We start from the raw sequence: 21,729 nt of genomic DNA on the forward strand, positions 1-21,729 counted from the left end.
GCAAAAATGGAGACAGTGCATCCAAGAATGCTTTGCATTTGCTCACTTTTCAACTTTGGTGAATTGGTCTCCAATTCACTTTTTCAGGGGGTCCATTGGTATTTGCTAGAGTGATCTGCCATCACCCTTCTTATTTGTAGTGGTGGTGGTCCTAAGCAGAATGAATGAAAGGTGTAATGTCTTATGGCAGCTTTAAGGTAATCATGAAAATGATTTTAAACCTTCACCCCCTTTTGTGGGAGGTTTGGTCATACTACAAGACCCAATTGGCCTTTTTTGGCTTGGACATTTGATTCATAAACATTGTTATCAAATGCGATCGCATATGCGATTGCATATGCGCATACTGTTGATCAAATCGCATATGCCATGATGGCATATGCGATCCTGGCAAGTATGCCATGGCATACTTTTATATGCGATAAATATGTGATCGCATATGCGAGTATACGATCGCATACTGCATATGCGATCGCATATTTCCCAATAGCCAAGAGCGGAAGATTTTTATTTTTTCAAATTGGAGAAATTTTGCCTATAATTAGGCACTCATATCCCCTCCATTTTCACTATTCTTTACTCCAAAGCTCTAAATCTCTTACTCTCTCTCTTACACCTCTTTCTTTCTTACTCTAATCTCTCTACAATTATTTCAATTATGTTTATTTTTTGTATTTTATAAGTTGTGCTTACTTTTCGTAAATTAAGTTGTAAGTTATAACTTGTAAGTTGTTTCAAGTTATCCATTTATCATTAAAATTTCTTTGTTTGAAGTTTATAATAATTAGTTATCTTTTAATGTAGCTTGTTGATTGTTTTGTTAAAATTTATATAATATAATATAGGTAATTAAATATATCACTTAATGAAACACTCAAACTATAATGAAATAAGTAAAATAACCCAATCCAATCATGTGTACTAATTAGATGAATTTTTAGTTTTTTTTTTTTTGAAAAAAAATATGCCATAGCATATGCTAATCGCATGCAATCGCATATGTGATTTGACAACATTAAATATAAATTAGATAGAATACCAACTACTTTGTTGTTAGCCTAGTGGTAAAAGTGTTTGCTTTTAAGTAGAGGTTGAGGATTCGAGCTTTTTGACGGCTCTAGTTGCATTTATTATTATTATTATTATTATTATTTTATACCGAACATGGATACTCATATTTGACTTGTTTCTAGGGTCACCCACACTATTGGCGACTCGGTCCAATCCAACTGCCCGGTCTAGTCTTGGGTTCTTAAGCATTGGAGTCAACCAAACTTTCAACATTCCAACTTGTAATTTGCGTATGCCATGATCATTTTCTACAAAGCAAACCATGCTAATGTAGGATGAGTGAAACTAACCTAGGATGTAAGATGTGAGATCAAATACGCATCAATTTCAGCATTCAACATATAAAGATTGTTTTCCCCCAAATTTCCATTCAAACTAAATAAATTTCGAAAAAAACAATTCTCTTCGTTTTTAAAAAAAAAAAATAAAATTTTGGTTTAGAAAAATCTCATAAAAAAAAAACCCAAAAATTTTTTTTTAAATTTTTAAAAACCCTTTTGAAAATAATTCGGTCCCTTTCAAGAAAAAAAAAAAGAAACCATTTAAAATTTTTTTTCCCCCCCTTATCATACATTTTAACAATTCAAAGAAATTAAATTAATTAAAAAATTAAAATAAAAAAAAAAATATTAAATTTTTTAATTATTTTAATATATTCTTAATGGAATTTAAATTTTTGGCAATCTTAAATTAATTTGCATAAAAATTAATATTAATTGGAAATAAAATTCTTTTTTTCTGTAAGTTTTTAAAAAATATTTGAATAAATACGGAGCCCAATATTATTATTATTTCCTTTTCTTTTTTTCTTACTATTAAATAACATCAAATCCCCTCCGTCCTTCGGTTTGCAAGACAGCGATAAGATAGGTTTCTAAAATCATGAAATCAAAAATTCACTTTTTTAATTTAAATATAAAATGATACATAAATTTTCACATTATATCTTATTCCCATTATCTAATTGAAAATTCAAAAGAAAAATTACTTAACTTTTTATCATACACTGAAATTTCAAAATCTGGAAATGAGGCTTTAAACAAATTTAAAATTCAAATATTCTAAATTTTATTTAATTAATTTATTTGCTTCCACTTAAAATTGCCAATAAAATCCAATTTAAAATTTTTTACACTTCGAAGGTTTCTTCATCGAGTCTTAATTTATTTTTCTTTAAACTATTTGGAATATTATAGAGGTTAATAAATATATACATAGCTTCACCACTTTAGCACTGGTTTAATACTAACCCATATTTAATAAAACTAATGTTATTTTTTTTTTTAGAAATTTAAAGGGTTAAAAAAGTAAAATCTTGATACTTTTTAATGAGGAAAAAATACTTTGTAGCCAAAGCAACTATTAATTAAATTGATTGCCATATTCTAAATAAGATAAAGAAAATTATTGATAAACTTTGTTTTTCTAAGCTAACAAAAAATGGTTTGCTTACTTAAAATAAAAAGCAACAATCATCGAAATTTATTTATTTAAAATTCATAACCATTTTCAATTTATTGTAATATAACTAATGTTATTATTCATGTTGGCTAGTGTTTAGGCCCACATTACTTAAGCAAAGAGGGCATTATTATAATTTTCTGTAATTTCTATATATTGTTAGTGTAGTTCTCTCCCTTCTCCTTATATTCTTTCTCCCTATTTTCTGTTAAATCCTTCCCCTCAACAGGTTTTCACATGATGTAAAAATAAAAAATTTAAAATGCCATTCTTTGAAATGTTATATTGTTGGGATTCATGATAAAATTTGTGGCAGAAGTTTTCCACTGGCTGCCAACCTTGGCACAACCCTCCTTTATTTGGGATTGGGATCGGCGACAAGAGCACAAATCTCTCACGGGCGTTATTGGCCTAGAGAATTTAAAGGTAAAATAGCCAAAAAGATTGTAGAAACTCCATATCACATGCTTGGCTTTTTAATCATAAAACTATGTTATAAATTTTAGTTGAATTTTGAATTAAGATTGCCATCGTCATCATATTGTCCCAACATTTTGCAATTGGGATGTTGCCACAGAATAGTTTGTTAGTGTGGTGGTTGCTACAAAATGTTAGCAAAGGTTCTCTCTATGAGACTTCTCAAAGCCATGTCCCATGTAATATCACTATTCCAAGGGACATTCATAAAAGATCATCATATTTTGGATGGCATTTTGGTTTCTAATGAGCTCTTTGATCGTCACATCATCAAGTTACTGCTACATGTGGTAAAATTGGCAAAGCATTTACGGGATATGGTGATGGAGAGTGTGGAAAGAGAGCTATCGTTGTGCGAAATTAGATACTAGTCTCTTTGGGGGATAGAAGACTTTAATTAGAGTAGCTTTGTCCAAAGAGTCTCCAAATCTTACAACTCAGTGAGGATTCCGTGGATGGTTACAAATAAGATGCCTCGTTATATAGACTTAGGAACATTTTAGCCTCAATGGCCAGGATGATGCCATGTGGAGATCAACTAATTGCGAAGAATACTCTAGAAATCTTCTAGACTACTCTACAATATTCTCTTTACTGGACTCTACTACAGAACTCAAGAACATTCTATAGATAACCACATTACTGTGCACAACTCTGCCCCTTTTTGGAATTCTCTTCACTTGCCTACACACTATGCACAAAACTTATAGTGTACATGAAGAGCATAAATTGGTCAAATCCTTGATTTAGCCCCTTGTGAATGATTGGTCCATGACATTCTCCCCCACTTATCATGTCAATGCCCTTGGCAACCACTCATTGATGATCTTCAATGTTGGTTACACGAACTACATGACTCATTGTTCCATCCTTGTCTTCCTCAATTAGCTACAAGGTTGAGATCATCCCAACCTTAGCTTTCCCTTTCCGCATTGTAGGTACCATACATGGATGCTTCCCATCCATGATGCTAATCATCATAAGGTAGGGCATTAGAAGTGCTTTTGCCTTGCTTAAGGAATCCATGCCCAAGATGACATTGAGTTGTAAGATTTGGAGACTTGTCTAGCCGATTGACCCACCAACATGGAGCTCCACGTCCTTACCCACTCATTGAATAGTTTTAGCTTTTGGGTTGCCTAACTTTATTGTACTTGTGTCCTTTACCAATGTTAGACCTAGGTGCTTTGCCTCCTCTGTTGAGAAGAAGTTTTGTGGCGCTCTCAAGTCCATCGGAGCTTGACTGGATATGCCTTTGCTGTTTATGTCAGTGTACATTAATTACCATCCCAGCGGCTTGATCACATTCGCCACTTTTCCCTCAAACACATTTGGAAATCTGATTCTCAACCCCTTGTCCTCTACTTGACTTGGATCGATAGCCGCCCAAGGGCTTTTTCTGTGGGAAGCCCTTCACCCATTGATTGTCATCACAAATGAAAGAAGTCCAACTTTTCTCCTAGTTGTTGGGATTGCCATCTCTAGTGTTGAGGAGTTGTATATTGACCCAATGCGCAATTCCTCATTTTTGCTTCATCCTTTTCTCATCCAGCTTCACTGCGAGGGCATTGAGAGCTTATCTCTTTGGGCGCTCCCTATCCAAATGAGGCCCATTGTAGATGAGGCGCTTCACTTTTCGTTGCCTGGGCATGTCCCCACTATCCTTGCCATCCTTCCTATCTCTGGAACCCTTGCCACTTGGTACCTTGCTAGAGCAAGGTATTCCATAACGGTAACAGTGGCCGTAACGACCACCACCGTTACCTTTACGATACGGGTTGTAACGGCTGTTATGGCCCCCGTAACAACCATCACGATCTCTTTATTTATTTATTTATTTTCTACTTTAAAAAAAACTATTATTAAAAGGAAAAACCCGTATCTACCTCGTAACATATCATTGTAGGGTTGTTATGGCCTTTACAGGGGGCGTAACGGGCTGTTAATGACGGTTATGCGTCATTTTTTGCATAACGGCTGTTACGGCCGTTATGACCCCGCAACGTGTAACGGTTGCCACCTTTACCTTTACATAACGGTCTTTACGACACACCATGTGCAAGAGCCTTCACAGTCTGTGGAGTCCCGTTCTCCCCCCACCTTTGCAATGTCCATTGTTTCTAGGTGATCTCTATTTTGAAGCGTCACCCCATGTGAACTCAATCAGACTGTCTGCTACCACCATTGCAAAGCTAGGTTCTGTATGCTTGTTGTTGCAGTTCCTACCATGGTATACAAAAAACGATTATGTTACATGTGTAATGATTACTATGTAACAGTAAGGGTGGTGCTTGTTATGTGATATGTGGCCATAACGCCAGAATTGAAAGAAAAAAATTGCTTGCAATGGGCTTGTAATCCGACTGTTACAGGGCCATAATGGCCGCTATGGCCAGTATCATAGCGGCCATAAGGCTGGCCGTTATGGTCACTGTTACCGTTATTGAATACCTTGGTTCTTACTGCACCTACTGCCATCTACGAAGTTGAAGAGGGTTTCTTCTTCAGACATGACAGGAATCTTTAGCATGAGGGTTGATGACTCCTTGACATGCTCACAAATGAAATTCATGTGCTTGAACTTTCTCTGCATCAAGTGCACCACATTCTCAGGATAGAATTGCTTTTTGGTCTCCTTCTTGAAGTCCTTCCAAGTGTCTATGATGCATGTACCTAGCTCCATATTTGCAGGTGCTTGTGCCACTATAGAGTCAGTGTGTCAATAAGGTGCATTGCAGCAATCCTCACCTTGGCTCTGTCATCCATTAGCAAGAAGATGGAAGTATTGCTCTAACTGCGACAAATATCCAGCTCTCTATCACTTCTTGATCCGTTGATGATCTGATGCAGGACAATCAACCACTTGGTCTAAAAGCTCGAACTGTTAGAGTATGGCAAATTAATCCCTTTATCTCATAGCCTAGGCCCCACATCTCATGGGTTAGGACCTCGGCCGAACCCCCTTCGTGGTCCCCAAATCACATGGGCCGCCCACCCTAAGTGTGTCCCCGCATCCCACGAGGTACCCCACTCGAGCCCGGTGTGAAATGCACATTAATCACCCCTGGTAAGGAGTCTCGAACACGAGACCTCTCCCGTGGGCCCCAAATCGCATGGGTCACCCACCCCGAGTGTGCCCCTGCATCCAACAGGCGACCCCACTCGAGCCCAGTGTGAAAATGCCCCTGCATTATGATCAAAGGGTTTGGCTTCTGTACTTTCGGTGCACTGCCCATGGGCATAGTGTCATTGGCCATTGCCCTTTTCCACATGGCCTAATCACCCTTCATTTCCTCCAGCGGCTCCTTCAGCATTGTGAGGGTCTTCATCACCGTAGCCTGGAAGGCCTTCTTTTCTTGACATTGAGTGTCAACTAACCTGTTTATATCATCCAACTCCTCTCTCTTGAGTTCCTTAAGCTCATTATCGTGGTCCACAGTGCTGTTGCCTATTGCTTCAAACCGTTCGTTTCTGTCGCCTATTACTAGCTTCACCTGTGCGAGCCATGCTGCCAATCTCGTCACCATGTTAGAGGACCTTTCCTTGGACTGTTGGCACCAGCTCCCTCATTCGTATGTGCTTGCTCATTGTTGATCACCTCAGATGCTATTGTGTCTCTCTTTACCCACAAGTGCCATGACTTATTCGTAAACTAGCTTTGATAGCACTTGTCATGGTCCAAGTGCTTCCCCAAATTTTGACTTGCGGCACTCATGCTCACGGTTCCATTGTGGGTGAGTAAGCCTACCCAAGTGCAAACACCAAGTGTTATGCGCAAACCCTTCTAGGATGCAAGAGAGACATGAGAAAATTAAAGCATGCTCCTGTTAATCAAGAGCTCTGAAGCTTACAAGTCTCTAACAATAATGAGGATGGTCAAATAAGGACCCCTCTTATAGATATAAGAACATTCTAGCCTTCATCAATGGCAAGGATGGTGCCATGTGACGATCATCTAATGGCTAAGAACCTTCTGAACTGTTTCTACACCATTCTCTCTACAAAACTCCACTAGAGTACTCTAGAACATTCATATGGATCTCCATATTGTACAACTATTCATTTTAGAATTCTCTACACATCCCTACACACCATGTTCAAAACTTTGGTTACACGAAGAGCATAAATTCCCAAGTCCCTGACTTAGACGGAGACTTAGACCTTTGTGAATGATCAGTCCATGACACCTAGCTAAAATCTTGGGTACTGCACCACCATCCTCGACCTTGAGATAGTTGCATTTGTTGGTACGACCATGCTATTCTCAGTTTTGTATGTGCTAAGTGATGAGCAGGTACTAACTCTTACAAATGGAAGTAACCCATTAGGGAAACATTCGGAACTCTTGTCATGATAAAATGTCTTCTTATCCTTGGAAATTATTTGTATGTGTGCTATGTAGATATTAAAGGATAGCCTACTTCTGTTCATAAACTGAAAATGTGTGTACAGAGTGTTTATGACTTGTTTATAAATACCAATATCCCAAATTAGATACAAATTACCTATACATTCCCGCGTGATTAGCCTATGAAGGATACTACTACTACTACAAAAAAAAAAAAACCTATTATATAATGACACAAACATCAAAGTATTTGTATTGTTTTGATCTGAACATTCATTTTTTTAAAATCATTGTATGGCAGGAAAATTATATCAATTATCGGCCAAGTTCTGCTGGTAAGGATGACAATGGACTCAAGCGAATGAACTTGATTGCCCGTGCTGCGGAGTCTATAGGGGATGGCGATATAGTCAATGTACAGATTAGGCGATACCGACAGTGGCAACTATCTCAAACTGGTTCATTTGCATCTTGCATAATTCCGTAAGTCGCTTGATTCCAGCATCCAAGAATATTGCTTTCTTGATTCCAGCACTCAAGAATATTGCTTCATCAGTTGTTTTTTCTTTTTGGTCGACTTTGTACTGCATATTATGATTCTGTTTCATCTTCTCCAGTGCTGCTTTGATGCATGGCCAAAGGGAGCCCTTAGAACCGGTAATTGCTATTCATTTCTCCTAACCTATCATTATGAGTGCTATTAGTATGCTTAATCTAGAGAATTCCTGTTATTTATTCCTTCAGGTATCTGTTAATGACTGTGGAAATGGTATGGCCCACTTGGTGGCCCACCTGGATGAATGAAATAATGGGCCGTACAATGGTATGGCCCACCTAGTATTGTGTTTTTTAACTTGTGTTTGTTTACTTGGTCTATCTGGTACACTTAATTTGGTACACTTAAGATATACATGTCATATTGTAAATTAGTAAGGGTATTTTTGGGATATTTGTTTTTTTTTTTTAAAAAAAAAAAAACTTAATATTTAAAGGAAGAGAGGAGGGGTGTGTGGCCCTAATTCACTCTCTATATTCTCTTTTTCTATCTTTTCTATTTCCTTTTGCTGCTACATCATTTTACATGGTATCAAAGTAGATTTCATTTTGATTTACACGACTTTCTTCTCTTGTATCTCATAAATTCTTCTTTTCTTTTCCTCTTTGCTCTTCATATCTCCGTTATGGTGTAGTTTCTCTAAGAAACCTAAGGTTTCTTCTTCTTCTTCTTCTTCTTCTTGTTGTTGTTGTGCGGGCCTTTGTAATGGTCTACATGTGAGAGGGTGATTGTTGTGCTCATGACCATCCAATGTTGTCATATCGCTTATGCGATCGCATATGCTTGTGCACATATGCGGTCGCATATATATTCTAAAAAAAGAAGGAAAACTAGGGAAAAAATAAGAGAAAAAAATGAAAAAAATATAAGAAAGTAGGGGGAACTTTTCTAAGTTAATAGATAGCTAATTTTATATGTTTAAAATACATTTGAGTAAAATAAAACCAATTTAATAATGAATTAAACATTAAGTCATCAACATTTGACAATATAGTTAACAAATATCAATTAACACTTAGTAAGTAAATAAAATGAAGAAGCTATTTATATATATTATTGATTGTAGAAAATGGAAATATAATTTACAGATCAATAAGTCATACACTAAGTCACTAACAAAATAATACTAAATGGTAAATGCTACTATATACATTAATCTATTTGCCATTGTGGTAGTTGATCACCTCCACCATCGTCATCATCCAAGTCATCTTCTTCTTCTTCTGTTTCTTCATCATCTTTATTTACTAATACTTCATCAACATCCAATGATGGATCTTCAGCCTGATCATCATTTCCTTCTTCTATCTCTTCCACGGAGTGACTGCTACTCCCCCCTCCTTTTGCATTCAAGTGGAAGTAGTACCTTCTCTAGGTGTTGATCCATATGCGGCATCTTCAACTCGTGCCCATGTCAGGTCCCCACCAGCAAATATTGGGTCATCCGTCTTTATGAACCACTCGTTATCTGCATCCAACTCATCTAAGCAGGTATGGTCAAAGAAACTAGGCTTTTCTTTAATTGTCTCTGCAATTTCTAATTGTATTGAATGAAGACCAAGTTGTTGGGCATCTTTTGCTCAAGGCGATTCCTTTTCTTGGTGTGAATCTGCATGAAAGAAAGTGCATTTAGCATTAACTATTTAGCTAATTAACTTACACTTACAAGTTGAAGTTACAATTACCAAATTGTAAGTTTGTAACATACTAACATATTAACATTTTCATTCCAAACTTACTGCCTCAAACGTGCTCCAGTTGTGCTCGCAATTGCTGGCAAAACACGTGAGTCCAAGAATCTTCATGGCCAGCTTCTTTAGATCTGGATCCTTCCTGTTCGGGTCCACTCCATAGGCAACCTATCAGTTAGCTGAGAAAAACAATTTAAGTTGGTTAGACTTTGTAGATTAGATTGTAAAAAAAAAACTATTTGTAAGAGAGCTAAGCATTCATATTACTTACTGGGCAATTTCATTGTCCGATGCCTGATGACGATATCCCTTGAGAATATGCCCTCACTCTTTGTATAGAAGTCCAATAGAGTCGAGATCTTGTCTTGTTATTCTCTATCCGGAATCATTCTTTCTAACACATAAATAAATCCAACCATATGTATAATAAGTGCTTCTGTCGGATCGGGAGAAGCGAATAAACAGGCTGAGTTAAGGATGCAAGCAGCTAAACGCAATGGAGATGACAGTTGGCTGCCCCATCTTCTATCTATAATATCTACAATGGGCTTGTAATCATGCACTTTATAGTTAAAATAGTATATGATCTTATTTCTCGCCCTATTCATCGCATCATAAATGTCACGCATTGGAGGCTTCTCATCCCCGTCCTCCAATCGCAACATAATGACTAAGAGCTCGGATACTTTTAATGCCTTTGTCACTTGAGTCCAAAAACTTTGTGAAAGGATTGTTTGTTGAACCTGTTTCCCTTCAGTCTTCTTTGACCAAGGTCTACTTGTAAAATTGAGCGACACCACAAAGGTTCTAAGTTCTGATTTTTTTTCATGTAATTTTTGTAGTGTTAAGAAGGCTGTAGCGAAACGGGTGACTGCTGGATGTAGAAAGTTACCCTCAATGTATTTTCTCATTCGACTGAGAAGAAGTGGGTGTTTGTACAAAAAGACTATGATTCTTCTAGCCATTGCAATCACATTTAAAAATAACCTACCTATATCTTCTAACATTAGATCAACAGATCAACATAATGGGCCGCACATGGGGTTCAAAATAAACAACATCTCTTCTCCAGAAGAAAATGACCGACGGTTACATATGAGGTTGCATTGTTTGTAATTACCTGGATAACGTATTACTCACTTATTTCCTCAACTACAGTATCTGGTAATTTAAACAAGTAATTTTCAGTATGTGAATGGCCTAATGCATCCATCGATTTCAAGAACATTGTCCCAGCTGGATAATTCAGTAGAAAGTTAATGAGAGACTGACCGGATCTATCGATCCATCCATCGGCCATGAGTAAACACCCATACGTTTTCCATGATTCTTTATATTCAATTATAAAGGATCATGGATAATCAACTTCGTCTTTGAGACACGTATCCCTCATTTCATAATATGAAGGAGGCTTAAGCCCTGGTCCAAATTGACCTATAGCCTCAATCATAATTTTGAAGCTTCTCAATTTAACTGCATTGAAAGGAATGCCGGTTTGGTAAAACTACTTAACAATATTAAATAGTGGTTTTCATATCTTTTTGTTTATACCGATTTTCTAAAGTTGTTTGAGCTAGCCATTTGCCCCGACTCCTTTGGTCGACCACATCCTCGGGGTGTGGTCTACACAATTTATACATGGGCTCATGCCCTCGGGCTCTTTTCGAGGCCGTTGGTAGTTTAGACCAGCCTGTCGAAGTAGGTAGAGTAGGGTTAACGTTATCTACATTAACTACGTTTATATCTTCATACGCATCTTGTTCCATATATTCCCCTTGATGTAGGACACTATCGCATCTCTTTTTCGATTGTTTATCCATATACTCTATGACCTCCCTTCGGATTTCTATAGTAATTTTGTCACATGCTTTTGCATTTTACCTTGGTAAATGTGTAAGGTGTTGCTTGTGTTGCACAATGCCACCAGAACCCACATACCCACATAACTCACATACTTTGTGAGTCTTATCCGTATCACTACGATAGTGCCCATACTTCCAACCTGGGTCATTCGACTTGGGTTTCAAAGAGGAAGATTGTGAAGAAGACATGGTGTAGTGGGTGCGTGTGTATTGATTCTTCTTGTTATAACTTGTCAGTTGCAAATTAGTAAAAACTAAAAACTTAAGTAAAGAGTTAAGACTAAAGAGATGAGAGAGGGAGAGGGAGAGGAAGAGAGAAAATAAGAAATAGAGATTAAAGAGGGAGAGAGAGAATAGAGATAGAGAGAGGGAGAGAGAGAGTTACACACTTACACTAGTAGTAATAGAAAGGGAGAGAGAAAAGAAAAGGAGAGAGAGGGAGTTAGAGTTACACTTGTAGTAGAAGATGAGAGAGAGAGAGAGAGAGAGAGAGAGAGAGAGAGAGAGAGAGAGAGAGTTATACAATTACACAAACACAATTATACAATTTAAAATTCGGAAATATATTGTTGTCTTGACTCTTGCATGTTGTAGACTTGTAGTTGTAGCCTTGTTGCTCTTGTAGAATGCAAATTCTTGCATTCTTTGAACTCTTACTTGATTCTTCACACTTACACTAGTAGTAATAGAAAGGGAGAGAGAAAAGAAAAGGAGAGAGAGGGAGTTAGTGTTACACTTGTAGTAGAAGATGAGAGAGAGAGAGTCATACAATTACACAAACACAAATTATACAATTTAAAATTCGGAAATATATTCTTGTCTTGACTCTTGCATGTTGTAGACTTGTAGTTGTAGCCTTGTTGCTCTTGTAGAATGCAAATTCTTGCATTCTTTGAACTCTTACTTGATTCTTGAAAGTTGAATCTTATGAATCTTCTTCTAAGTTGTAACAAACTAAAAATAAAAAATGTTTTGAGAGATAGAAAGAGATTAGAAATGTAGAGATTAGAGAATGATGAATGAATGTAGATTGGTAGAATGAAATGAGAATGTAGAGAATGATTAAAGAGATATAGAAATTAGAATAAAGATTAATGAATAATGACTAAAGTAATGAGTGACTAAAGAGAAATAGAAATGAGAATGATGATTGATGAATGAATGTAGATAGTAGAATAGAAATGAGAATGATAATGAATGAATGTAGATAGTAGAATAGAAATGAGAATGATGATTGATGAATGAATGTAAATGATAGAATAGAAATGATGAGAATGTAGAGATTAAAGAGATATAGAAATGAAATGAGAATAGAAATTAATGAATAATGAGTGACTAAAGAGAGATAGTAGAAATGAGAATGATGAATGAATGTAGACGTAGTTACTACTAGTTAGTTATGTAGATTGCAGATTATAGAAATAAGAATCTAGAGAGATATATAAATGAAATGAGAATAAATGCAGTGTTCGAAATATCGATACTATCGGCCGATATTATCGGTATCGGGCCCTAGCGAGACGAAACTCCTCCGATAACCCCCGGAAGATACCGAAAATCCAAAACTTCAGATATCGGCCGATATTATCGTCGATATCGCACCTGGGAGAGCATCATTATCCGAAAAAAATGAAAAAAAAAAAGAAAAGAAAAAAGAAAAACTTTCAATGGTAAATTTCGGTACCTGTAAAGAAGATCGCCTGATCGGAAGCTGTCTTTGGTGGGCCATTTGAATCGAAGCCTCTGATTTGCAGAGATTTGGCCGCAAAATCCGCCGAAATCGTCAAAATAATCGGCATTTGGGAGAGATTTTAGGGTTCCGACGTTCGGAACCCTCTCTGCTTCGAAAAAAAAGGGCCCTGAGCCCTTATGCAAAAGAAGTGGACGGGTTGGTGCATCGCACGTCACCGACATGTTGACGTCACCAAGTTATGTGGGTCCCATCATGACGTATATATTATATCCAAACCGTTCGTCCATTTGGCGAGCTCCTCGTAAGGCTTTATCCGAAAAATAAGACAAATCCAAATATTAAGTGGACCACACTGGAAAAAAACTGTGGGATATTGAACTTCCACCATTGAAACCCTTTTGGCGCAAAAGTTTTGGATCGTATGATATTTGTTTTTCCTATTCATCAAGGTCTTTGTGACCTCATGAACAGATTGGATGGAAAACAAACGTTATGGTGGACCCTACGAATGTTATAATGGTGAGAATCATTGTCCTCACTGCTATTTGTGGTGTGGTCCAATTGAGGTTTGGATGTCACTCATTTTTGGGTTCGTGATCTCAAATGATCTCTCCAAATGGATGAACGGTGTGGATATAATAAATACATTATTGGTGGGGCCATGTAACTCTGATCTCCTACGGAAGCGGATTGCGTACTGAGTAACTCAGTACCCCTAGCGTACTGAGTAAACTGTGTGGGGTCCACTGTTATTTTTTTTATTTTATCCACTCTACTAATCCATGTTAAAAGATAATTTTATGGCTTGATCCCAAAAATGAAGCAAATTAAAATCTCAATTGGACCACACCACAGGAAACATTTTGATTGAACCTCTACCATTGAAAATTTTTTGAAGGCCAAAGAAGTTTTGGATCAAGCTGATGTTTGTGGTTTCTCTTCATCCATGTCTTTGTCATCTTATGAACAGGTTGGATGATAAATAAAAATTACTTTGGACCCTAGGAAGGTTTCAACGGTGGAAATCTTCCTGTGTAATGGTCCACTTGAGCTTTGGATTTACTTCAATTTTGGTATAAACCCCTAAAATTAGCAGTAAAAGTGGATGGACGGTGTGGATAAGCCACATACATTCACAGTGGGTGCAACTGAGTTTACTCAGTACGATAAAAGCGCAGAGTGACATAGTACGCAATCTGATTTCGTGGACGTTGGGCTTCGCATGAAGTTCATGCGCTGAAAACTTAGGTAGGGTCCACTGTGATGTTTGTGAGAAATCTACTCCATCCATCCGTTTTTTGAACACATTTTAAGACATAGGGCCAAAAATGAGCCGGATCCAAGACTAAAGTAGGCCGAAAACATGAGGATTGAAGGTCCACAATTGAAATATTCGTGGGGCCACAGGTTTTGAATCAGTCTAATATTTGGGTATTCAATTCATCCCAGTAGTGATGACGTAATGAACGGTATGGACGGAATGTAAACATCACTGTCGACCCAGGAAGGTTTCAACGGTAGGAATTTCCCTACCCACCTTTTTCTTTATTGCGGCCCACTTGAGTCTTGGATCCTACTCAATTTTTGCCTCAAGTCTTAAAATAATCTCACAAAACTGATAGATGGAGTAGATTTCTCACAAACATCACGGTGTGCCCCACTCCTGCGAAAGGATTTAGTAGGAAATCCGCGTCCCATCTTGGCACGACACATGCCCATACTTTATATGGTACACCAGCCAATCCACACCCTCTATCCATTTTCATAAGTAATTTTAAGGCATGAGCCCAAAAAGGAGATAGATGAAAGATCAAGTGTACCATACTGCAAGAAATTGTGGTGGCAATGATGTCCACCATTGAAGCTTTTTAGGGCCCACCGTAATGTTTATTTGCCATCCAATCTATCCATGAGGTTTGACAAACCTGGATGGGAAAACATAAATATTAGCTTTATCCAAAAAAATTATAGGCCCAAAATAGTTTAATGGTAATCATTCAATGAACACTATTTTTTGTGTTGTGGTCCACCTCAGATTTAGATCTGCCTTATTTTTCGGCCCATGCCCTAAAATGACATGTTAAAATGAATTCCAATTGATGTTTGGATGTGACTCATTTTCATACAAATCTTTATACATTTATAAATGGTATGCATAATATTTAAATATATTTACCTTAGTTTAATCAGATAAAATATAACTTAGTACCTTATACAAAGGAAATTTATTATGTGCACTTCTTTTTTGATATTTTATGATTTAAAAGTGTGCATTAAGGTCTTTTTAAATAATCCCCAAAGTTTCATAAAAAAATTCAACCATTTTGCTAATGTTTCCCCATGTTTCCCCAAAAGTGCGATAAACTATGCGATACAAACGATATATCCTATGCGATAACCGATACGTATCTGTATCCCAAGGGTGCGATACATTGTGCGATACCGATATTTCGAACACTGAATAAATGTAGAGAAAATGTAGAATATAGGGAAAGAGAGTGTATTGTTATGAATGGATATTATGTAACTAGAGAATGAATATAATATATAAGAGAATGTAGAAAATGAAACGAATGAGAATTATGAGATGTAGAAAATGAAATGATATCTAGAAACTAGAAAGAGATATATGTAGAAAATGAAATGTGAGACTTGACTTGTAATTAGATTACGATATATTCTTGAATCTTGATTGAAACTTGAAAGAAGATGAAGCTTGGGTCTCGGAGACTTTGAATTTAAGAGTTGAAAGATGGATAATGTAATTATGTAAGAGAGAATGAGAGATTTGAGACTTTGAAAGTGTATGAGAGTAGAGAGAGAGAGAGAGAGAGAGAGAGAGAGAGAGAGAGAGAGAGAGAGAGAGAGCTTGAGTGCATGTAGAATGCAAATAGGGGCGTATGAACGCCTTTTTACAGGGAAGAAGGCTGGATTTTGAATATATATATATATATATATTAAGTTTCAAACGGTCAGATTTCCGACCGTTCGGCCAATATGCGATTGCTTAAATCGCATATGCGATCCAATATGTGCAGGGATCACATATGCCACAGTTGCATATGCAATTTTTCCTGGATTGTGTGCATATGTAATCACATATGTGAATGTGCGGTCGCACATTACAACATTGTGACCATCACTCCTCTTGTGTTCGGTTGAAACACATTGGCTGATTGTTTCATCAAGTGTGATGTCTACATTGTCTGGAGCATATAGTTAGAGTGTTCTTATATCTAGAAGAATCAACCCTTTGTGTAAAGCATTATGGTATTCTCTTTAATTTATTCTTCTATTGGAGATGAAGGGTGATCAAAGATTTGGATTCCAAAATCCATCTAATTTTCTAGGAGTTTAAATAACCTCTATAAAACTAATTGGATCAAATTATCTCTATTAGTCTAAATCGATCCAAATGTTTTTTTTTTTACAACTAAAGGCTAATTAAAATATCTCATTGTAGAGAAACTAGTGAAAGTGATAGCACATACAATCAATAGATCCAAGAAAATACTCAAATCATGCTACGGTTGTGGAACAGTATGGAGACATCTGTAAAGGAGTTGTGGGATGTAAATGTTGCTTTACTTGCGTGTTTCCTCCATTATTGATCGGTTACAGAAGTTGCACTTCATCTCGTGCCTACCTCCATCCACTCTCACACAATACTGCCATCCAATATCATCACTGTCCCGTTGGCTTGTCCCTTCCATTATATTCTCAAGAAAGCACAAGTTACAATCCTCAAACTACTCTACAAAAGTACAAATTACATGCACATTACAAATTATAGTACTTAAACAACCGTTACAACCAAGGTGTTCCATAACGGTAACAGTTGCCGTAAGGGCTACTATCGTTGCCGTTATGATACTGGCCGTAACGGCCCCTGTATCGTCCATTATGGCCCTTTTTAATTTTTTGAAAAATTTGTTACAGGACCGTTACAGTTGCAGGGCCTTTACTAGTTTTTTTTGTAATGGCTATTTCGGCCCTGTTACGTGTAACGGTTATGACCGTTACTGTTATGTAACGACCGTTATGTAACCGATTTTGAATACCTTGGTTACAACCCCAACCCCAAATGGCATATACACAAGTTACACTTTACAGTTTATAAATTTACAATTACTACAATACAAACCCAGTTTTGAAACAACTCTAAAGTCTAAGAAGAAAATAATCAAGCTTTCTTGTTACCTGTCATGCAAAGTAATAAATATATATGAAAGTAAACAAAAATTAGAAATTTGCATTCTTCCAAGTTCAAAGTTCCAACTAATTGCAGATTCACCTATTGTAGTTTGTACATGACTACATGTACTATAAGTTTACAATCATAAAGCATCAAAATAAAAAAATCACAGAAATAGGTGCGAAAATAGAAAAATTAAAAAAAAGGAAAATGCATAACCAAATTTGATCTATTACATGTTTTTTCCACATTCAAGTATTCTACATGCATTGCAACCATTAAGCATCAAAATCGGAAAAAAAAAAAATCTACTTTTTCTTTTTTCTGCATTTTTCAAAAATCATGGAAAAACTTCTGAAAATAGAAAAAATAGGAAAATTCATAACCAAATCTGATCTATTGCATGTTATTCCACATTGAATGCTTGCATTACAACCATCAAGTATTGAAATCGGAAAAAAAAACCAACTTTCTCTTCTTCTTTTTTCTGTTTTTAAAAAATAATAAAAAATAGGTGTGAAAATAGAAAAAAATTGGAAAATGCAAAACCAAATCTAATCTATTGCATGTTATTCCACATTTAAGTATTCTATATGCATTGCAACCATCAAGCATCAAAATCGGGGAAAAAAAAGAACCTTATCTTATCTTCTCTCTCTCTCTCTCTCTCTCTCTCTCTCTCGCAAATTTCAAAAATCATGGAAAATAGGTGAGAAAATATTTAAAAAAAAGAAAAAGAAAAATTCATAACCAAATATGATCTATTACATATTATTCCACATTCAAGTCTACCTACATTGGAATCGTTAAGCATTAAAATTGAAAAGAAAACCAACTTTTTCTTTTTTTGGGTGACCGTACAACCCGTATCGCGTAATGGCTTGTACCATTACGGTCGTTACGTAACCATTTTTTAATACCTTGCTCTCTCTCTCTCTCTCTCTCTCTCTCTATATATATATATATATATATATATATATATTTTCCCATCTGTTTTTCTTCCTCTTTTCCATTTCTTTTTGCTTCTACATAATCCTACAACATCTCACACAGTTCCAACATCCTTTTTTCAATTCATCCTAATATACTAATTTGATTTTCTTTTTCTCACTCATTGTGAGAAGATGTCTATAGCAATGTTTTAAATAGTGAATATCATGTAGCATAGCGTTCACTCCCCTGGAGCATGAGGCATAAGCTACATAACATATACAGTAAGCTACATGCTACTTTTAGGTTTTAATTAAGATTGTATTTGCTTCCACCAAATATCATGAAATTTCATGATATTTTGCACCAAATTAGATTGACTAATAATGAAGTTTCATGATATCTGGTGCAGCCAAACAACCTAAAATAATAGAAAAAAGAGGGCAAATATTAACTATAAAGATAAAGAAAGAGCAACAGATCTGATTTAATACTGTTACCTCTATTATTTTACTAAAATTGCTAACAAGATTAACTATTTTTTTATTATTAAAAAATTATAAAAATGTAACAAATCATTGAAAACATTATTTGATTTTTATTTTAGTGAAAAATAACTTGTAGCATAAGCTACGTAGCATGCAATGTTTGCCATGTAGCGTGTAGTGTATGTAAATTTTATCTAGCGTTTTGAATAGCATCCATGGTGTAGCTTAGCTACGATGCTACATAGCATTAGCAAATAGCATAAATCCCCTATAGCATAAGCTACAAGGGTCGTTGCGTATGTAGCGTCATAGCGTATGCATAGCGTAGGTAGTGCACTTGTAGCATATGTAGTGTACACTACGTTTTTTTATATATATTATTATATATAAATGATAACTGTATTTTGTATTTTGTACTTGCTCTCAACCCGTGGGATTATTATTATTTTCATACTTGTGGCTTGTGGTTTTAATTAAACTATTAATTAAGGTAGTTTGCTTAGAAAGTTGTTGATGTGATACTTATTTGATTTAGTGTATATATGTGGATTGGTTTTTGATAAATGATAATTAACAACTTGTTTGAACATGCTTATACTTGAAAAAATGAATCATCTTTTACGCATATATATATATATATATATATATATATATATATATATATATATATATATATTTGTTTTTTGGTTTCCTTACTATTTATCATATTTTTTCTATTTTTAAATTAAAAAATAGAAGTATCGTGTAGCTTATGCTACACGCTATGCTACTTATGCTACCCGCTACAAAACTATGCTACTTACGCTACCTGCTACAAAAGGTTGAACGCTACACAACACGCTACAGAGGGTTAAACGCTATGCGACATGCTACCGCTATTTAAAACACTGATTTTAGCATGTAACCGACTTAAAGCTATTTTCATGAGCTACGTAGCAATAAGGATAAGCTATACTACGTAGCATAAGCTACATGCTTTATAGCGTAAGCTATTTAAAACACTATAGAATTACCATTCCTGATGATTAGGTGTTGTTTACGTCTAGCTTCAGTGAGGCTTGGCCTTATTATTTCTCTTTTTAAATAGAAGGGCGAGATGCATGTGTAATTGCATGCACTCAGTAGTACAGACACCTGATTCTTCACAAGATGTTCTGTCTTCTTTTTTTCTTTTTTTTGTTTTCCTTTTTTTTTTTTTAGTGTTGCCACAGGATGTTCTATCTTTTTTTATTTTTTATTTTATTTAGTGATTCTAAGGAAAGGAAGGAAGAAAGAAACAACATCTTTTGCAGATTTGAGCTGTCACTAGAAGCTCTAAAGCTAATGATATCTTGATAAATTCTCTAAGAATGGTAATCAATAAAAGGATTGCTTCTTTGGTGATTGAAAATGGATTGTCCCATCCATAAGTTTAATCCTCCCCTAGTTCAAGGTGAATTTAATTTAGTTTGCGTAGGCCGGAAGAGATCAATTAGCTTCGTCACGGCATTGGAGAATGTCTTCAGATTTTCAGGAGTGGTGGGCCTCAGTTCTGCAAGGTGAAACTTGAGTGGAGTCATGGTGTTAGAAGTGAGGTGAGATTTCTGTCATATGCATGAATATGTATTGCAATTCGCAAGCGAAGGTTTTAAGCTCAAGTGGTTGGGATGTAAATAAGCAGTGTTACCTGGACAAGTGGGATGGTTGCCAAGTGCCAAATGTCCTCGAGTGTCTGGCATGTCACTTCCAATAAACTAAACAAGGGGACACTTCCATAGCGTAATAAATAAAGTAATATTAAAATAAGAGACACAATAAAAATAATAAATTTTGGTTTAATCAAACTTCAACTTTTATAAATCTCATGCAATGACTGTTTGAAAACATTGTAGCCTACAGGAACAAGATGCAATGGATATTAAGTGGATCTCATAAAGAACAGAAGATCCCATCAAATGAAATTAGTAGGTTGAGTTTACTTGGAGTTATGTCCTTTTATAAACAAAATAAGTGAAAGTAAAACCCCAAAGTGGATGATGGAGTCACTTTTAATTATTATTTTATTTTTTTTCACATGCAGAGTTCAAACACAAGCTTGAGTGCAATGTCACCAGTCCATGTCCTCTGAAAGAAGAGCATAGAATGATCTCTCCAGAAGCAGCCTACTCATCACCAGTCCATCTCCACTTGCCCTTCTCATTAATAGTGTGCTTTGCTCTTCGCAAACGCTCTTAGAGACTACCAAACTCTTCGATCTCTTCATCTCTAGGGTTCTTCTAGAATTATAGAGTCCATTCTACCCAGTGTTTTAAATATCGACGATATCGGCCGATATATCCCACGATATATCTTGTATCTCACCTTTGGGATACGAAACGCAGAAGTAGTGGGATATATACCACATGTTTGATCCAGTGAGCATTTTTTATTTCTGATCATTTTTTTTTTCTGTAAATTATGTTAAATCAGTGTCAAATTGTTACAAATCAATGATATTTTATGTTTTGCATGAAAAATCATGGATTGGGAGCTTCAATTTCGAGATTTGGAGGAGAATGACCGAGTTGTGAAAAATTGAAAAAAATTAAAAATTTCCCAATTTCTCGCAAATCCGTTGCAATCTTTATGTCCAAACATAAAATCAAACATGTATGTAACCTGATCTTGTGATTCCTCTTTTGCTTTTGAATGTATTGCTTGTGCTTCCACATGTCTTCTTACATTTATAAATTATATGAGTAAACTTTGAATATACTTGCATCAATTTAGTTGGACAACACATAAATTAGGACCCCATATACAAAGAAAACCTATTATTTACACTTGTTTTTTTTGTAATGTTTTGACTCGTAAGTGTGTATTGATGTCTTTTTTTAACAATCACTGAATTTTCATTGAAAAATTCGACCAATTTCCAATGTTTCCCCATGTTTCCAACAACAGCGATACATTACACGATACAACCGATATATCCCATG

General features: G+C 35.9%; 1 protein-coding gene across 1 annotated transcript in view; it reads left to right on the forward strand.

Annotated features, from left to right (window-relative positions):
• Window positions 1-21,729, forward strand: part of LOC131232623 (replication factor C subunit 1) — an 83,178-nt gene that overhangs the window by 26,408 nt on the left and 35,041 nt on the right. The window contains exons 16-17 of the mRNA XM_058228987.1: window positions 7,659-7,840; window positions 7,975-8,014. Coding sequence (XP_058084970.1) covers window positions 7,659-7,840; window positions 7,975-8,014 — 222 coding nt within the window. The remainder of the gene's footprint in view (window positions 1-7,658; window positions 7,841-7,974; window positions 8,015-21,729) is intronic.

This window comes from Magnolia sinica, chromosome 18 (genome assembly GCF_029962835.1).
Source record: "Magnolia sinica isolate HGM2019 chromosome 18, MsV1, whole genome shotgun sequence".
Classification (NCBI taxonomy): Eukaryota; Viridiplantae; Streptophyta; class Magnoliopsida; order Magnoliales; family Magnoliaceae; genus Magnolia; species Magnolia sinica.